The 5,161-nt window shown below is 49.7% G+C and overlaps 1 protein-coding gene across 1 annotated transcript; it reads left to right on the forward strand.

Moving 5' to 3' along the window:
* Positions 1–2,300, forward strand: LOC119325417. The gene is made up of 3 exons (XM_037599171.1): positions 1–242; positions 990–1,520; positions 1,789–2,300. Exons 2-3 carry the CDS (start codon positions 1,002–1,004, stop codon positions 1,942–1,944), a joined length of 675 nt encoding a protein of 224 aa, XP_037455068.1. The 5' UTR covers positions 1–242; positions 990–1,001; the 3' UTR covers positions 1,945–2,300.
* The last annotated feature ends 2,861 nt before the right edge of the window (positions 2,301–5,161 follow it).

A 5,161-nucleotide genomic window follows, 5' to 3' on the forward strand; every position in this document is an offset into this window, starting at 1 on the left:
AGTCCGGACCTTTACCGGAAAAGGCTAGAACCGCCGCAATCTTCCGTGGCCAGTCCCCTACAGGCACCGCCGCCGCCGACGCCTCAGCCTCAGCCCCGCCGGACTCCCCTCACTCCCTCTCCCCCGCCCCGGCCCCGCATCCCACGCGCGTCGTCGCCGCCGCCGCCGGCCCAGTCTTTCCTCGCCTGGACGCCGCGCTCCCGCCGTCTCCGCCCCGTCCGCCCACGCCCATTGGGTTCGAGGTACGAGGTTTCTCCGTCTTCGTCCGGCGGTCAGGCTCGATTCAAATCCCGCTGAACCTCACGGCTTCCGGGCGCGCGCCGTCTAGATCCGCCCTTGCAGCAGTCGCTGTGACGACCTGGGAGTAGATTGCGAAGGCAGGATTTTGATTTTGCCTGTTTGGTCCGAGCGATGCGCCGAGCAATGTTCTTGAACTTCTGCATGGGCTTTGTTAGACTTTTTAACTTTTCCTGCCGATGCTTGAGTAGTTGCATCTGGCCTGGTGGCTTGCTTGCTCTGTTTGAGGTGGTGGTACAATTGTAGGTTCCTACTAATGGAAGTTTGGGCAACTGCCCTTTCATCAAAAGGGGAATCCTAAACTGAACCCGCATGCCGGCCCCTGTTTCTGTTTCTGGATGAAGCCTTGAAATTCTGGGTGGGAGCCGTATCCCTACCCTTACACCCAGGAGATAGATAGATGAACAGCCCTCCACTGCTGATACTTGTCTTTTATGTTTGATTGTTTTATAAGTGTAAAACCTGTGGATGCTTTTGCTACACAATGCTTGTTCTTGTTCAGATGATGCACTTACTATGTTGTTTTTCATGTTTCCCAGCTCTGTTTATAAATCTTCGGTGTTTGCCAGCTCTGTTTATAAATATAAAACCTGTAGATGCATCTTGCACAGTGCTTATGCTTAATTATATTCCGAGGAAATCACAGCCATTACGATCGAGTGACTGTTGCTAGGTGTTGTTATTTCCCACAGAAGGAAGCTCCTATGGCGACATCCGATGAACAGGATCAGAAGGACCAACAGGATACCAAGGACGAACAACAGGCTCACAAGGACGACGACGAGCAGGCTGAGAAGGAGTACGCCGATTTCGAGGCGAGGGTCAAGAGGACGATATACATCGACCACCTCTCCCCCCTGGTCACCGCCCAGGTCATCAAGGCGTCTCTCGCCCAGTGCGCCAACGTCGTCAGCACCGAGTTCATTCAGAACTACACGATCCAGTACGAGATCCCCGCCGCTGCGTTGGTGGAGGTGGACAACGAGTCGCAGGCCCAGGCCGCTGTGGACCTGATGAACAACTTCCCGTTCATGCTCGGCGGGATGCCCAGGCCTGTGAGGGCTGTCTTTGCAAAGCCCGAGATGTTTCCGGACCGCCCTAGGAAGCCTGGCTTGAAGATTGAGTTCAGCTGGGTAAAGCAAGGAGATCCAGGGCATGATGGGATGAATAAGCTCAAGGGCCTCGCAAGGAGGCAAGAAGCAGAAAATATGGCACTTATCAAGGTGAAGTGGTTGTTTCTTTACTTCTTTACTCTTCTTATTATGTACGTGTATGCCCACTACTAAGAAAAGCTGCAAATCTTTCTGCTTTCCTTTATACTTGTCTAATAAAATGAGAAAAACACTTGCTCAGGGAACAGGAGATGTCAAGCATATTTTGAGAATTTTGATAATGATGCTGTTCTTTACAATGGATACAGTTGCTTTAAACCTCGTTTGCTTTGCGTACGGGCCATAATTTCATCAAACTTTGTTCTCCTTTTTGTTTCAGAATCAATTGGAAGAGGAGAAGGAGCTGGCGGCGCAGCAGCAGGAAACCCTGGAAGCAAGCAATAGCAAGTACGACATGCTCGAGAAACTCATGACCGACGGGGACATTACTAAACTCGCCCAGCATTATAAGGTCAAGCTGGGAGATGACCGATGAGTTCTCAGCGTACAAGCACCTCCCTCGGAGAGTACGGTCGGTCACCAGTGCAAGCAGATCCTTGTTCTGCCGAGGGCATCCCAGTCGTAGATGTGATGGTGCGATAGTAATCATCAGTTGGCTAGTCATCGAGCGTCGATTTGTTAGGTGCAGCCGCGCTCTTGTTGTGGCCAGCTGCAAAGCAGCAGTTCCTTAGTGTAACAACTGTGATCTGATCCGTTGATGGTACGCTTGGTGTGATAACAATCTTTGTATGACTTCCAAGCTTAGCATGTCGCCAAGATGATCCAACGATGTCTGATACCATCTCCTGTATTGCTTGAAACTTGCTCGATATTGGATATGTCGGTGCCCTCGGTTCTGCCCTGTCTGGCAGTTGTGCTGCTAGCTTGAGATGTTTTATGTTGGTCCTGAAGGTGTGTTGTTGCTTGAAGCAGGAGGGGAATCATGTCTCTGCCTTGTGTTGACAGGAATGGGCACAATGCCAGTCACAAGTGCCATGTTTCCCAAATCTTGCAACACAGGAGAAGGAGGTTCTGCCTGGCTGGAGAATCTGAGGAAGAAATGCCATGGCAAGAGGAACTCCAGAGCTTTTTCACTGCTGTTGCTGCACCTGAATCTGCAATGGGTAGGTACGTCCCCAGGGCCAAGGAGGGTTCTGCTTCTGCTTCTCAGGTGCTCTTCATGACGAAATTTCTTCACCTCCTCTCACTTTCTGCTGTTGGTAGGAGTAATATCGTGTCAGGTTTTCTGACTGCTAGAATAGAATGATATGGTTTGGAATCATCACCAGCCAAGTTGGTCTCCATCTATGCCTGTCCCACCTCCATCTTCCCAGATTTTTCTTACACTCTGTTTCAAATGCAGTGTACACCTTGTTTCAAATATTGACAGGTCAAGTCATACTGAACCTCAATGGAAAGTCCTACCATACACTGCCCAATGCCATAAATTGTTTGTCTGAAGTTGTCGATTTTTCAGTTACTTGTGCTATCCATGAAGATGCAAAGAACATGCTCTGGAGGTCGCAGTTTATATTAACAGAACAGAAGGAAAAAAAAACATTCTTTTTATCGCTGTGACAGTGGATATGAGGCGCGCGTAGGGTGCAAGAAAAGCTCGAGACTCATGAGCCAATTGAGATCGACTTGGCTCTTTGGCTCGACTTGAAAAGAAATGAGCTGAGTATGAGCCCTAGGCGCGTGGAGTCGGCCCGGGAGTTCACGCTCATCAACCAATGCAAGACAGACGTGCAGCTGACGGTGACACCGGGTGAGAGCTTCGGGCTTTGGGGCCCCCTAGACCAAGGGGCCCCTTGCCCAGTATGATCCTTATCACAAATCCCAGCCGTTGAGAAGGCGTCGTCACTATCCTATCCGGGGTAAAATTGAAGGTGAAATTACGAAGGATGCTCCAATTATCTACTAAACTCCCCCTCTTCAAACTACGACCCTTCGTCGGAAATAGTTCAGTTCTAAAGAGAGCACATGTCAATCTTTTTAAACCATCTCAAATTTTTACCATGACATCATGAGGTCATACCATGACATCATGAGGTCATACCATGACACCATGCCAAGTATCAGGATTTTCAGACTTTATGTTCATTTTCTAGAATTAGGGAAACAATAAACTCCGCATTTGCGGTTGACCGTTCGCCAAAAAGTTATTTGAAAGTTCCCTCTATTCCTAGCATATGGCATGTACATGTGCACAAGACCCTGGGTATGAATTTTCAAGTCACTTGTCTCCACTAGTTCGTGTACTGGCAGTGCAAAATTGAATTATTTCAGCTAAATGCCATATAAATGCACTAAATAAGTTAATTATAGCAAATGGTGCCCAAAAATGCCAAATTTGAACATGAAGGATTATATTGTGTATGAAGAGCATATAAAACATTCAAGTTGATGCAACGAAATGTTCCAAATATCAAACTTGACAAACCCCCTCTCCAAACCACGATCCCTCGTCTGAGATGGTTAGAGAGAGAGAGAGAGAGAGAGAGAGAGAGAGAGAGAGAGAGTACATGGCAATCTTTTCCAAACCATCTCAAATTTTTACCACGGCATTATCAGGTCATATCATGACACCATGACGAGTATCAGGTTTACAACCTTCATTTTCATTAACTTGTAAAACCATGTACTACATCGGTAAAATCAAATGATCCAGCATAACACATGCATATGTAATTCACACAAAAAAATACCAAGTTTCCAAAACAAGAACCAATCAAGCCAGTAACTCATAAAGCCACCGGTGTTGCGTGCCAGACGGGAGGGCCAGGCAACGTCACCCACACTACTACGGGAGATGAAGGAGGACCGTGCCTCACTTCGCAAGCTACCGCCCTTATCTAGATGCGAGCGGCCCAATGCATGCGATGCGGAGAGCAACCACATCGACATCGCTCTTGTTGCCGCCAGAGCCAGAGCTGCTGCGGTCATCTGCCATTGATCGGATATGAAGAGAAAGCGGTGGATTGGGAAGCGGAGTGGATGGAGTGGAGTGGACTGAGCGGGCTGTGGTCTAGGGTTCATCAAAGGGGTTATTTGTGGGGTCAGTGATGGGTCGGGCTGATGTGACGGATGCGCCCGGGCCGCCTCATATCTGTCCTATATTTCAGCTAGATACGAGGGGTGACGGAGCGCCCAGAAGGTTTCAGTTCCTTGCTTTCCTTTTTGATTTTTAAAGTCGCCGGGGTTACTTCTCCGTCCGGAAATACTTGTCCATGGTATAGCTGGCCAAACGGGCCGTGCTAACTGGGTCGGCCCGATAGCACGCAGGAACGGCACGGCCAATGCACGACACGACCCGGGCTAAACGGGCCAAGCCCTGTACGCAACACGTCATGGGCCATGCCTAGGCCTGGAGGCCGGGCACACGGGCCGGCATGGCCCATTTTTCCTAGTATACAGCCCAATAGGCTAAAAAACAGGTGGCCCAGCGTGCTAAACGTGCCACGGGCCGGCCCGTTTAATAATCAGGCCGTGCCTGGGCCAAGGAACTATGCCCGTGGGCCGGCCCGGCTATTAAACGTGCCACGGCGGGCCGTGCCGGGCCAGGCCGTTTGGCCATGGGCCGGGATCACCTACCTGCCTCTCGTTGTCTCAAAAAAAAAAAAAACCTACCTGCCTCTCTGGAAAAATAATTGCTCCACTCTCTTTCGGCTCACCCTCTCCTGGAATTCGAATTCCAGCGAGCCAACGGAGAG

Source organism: Triticum dicoccoides, chromosome 6B (assembly GCF_002162155.2).
Source record: "Triticum dicoccoides isolate Atlit2015 ecotype Zavitan chromosome 6B, WEW_v2.0, whole genome shotgun sequence".
NCBI classification, from domain to species: Eukaryota; Viridiplantae; Streptophyta; class Magnoliopsida; order Poales; family Poaceae; genus Triticum; species Triticum dicoccoides.

Bases quoted from the DNA above. Each gene is read 5' to 3' on its own strand.
- LOC119325417 (XM_037599171.1), top strand. From the start codon at position 1,002: ATGGCGACATCCGATGAACAGGATCAGAAGGACCAACAGGATACCAAG. The intron at 1,521-1,788 runs GTGAAGTGGTTG...TTTTTGTTTCAG, and splicing joins AAAATATGGCACTTATCAAG to AATCAATTGGAAGAGGAGAA.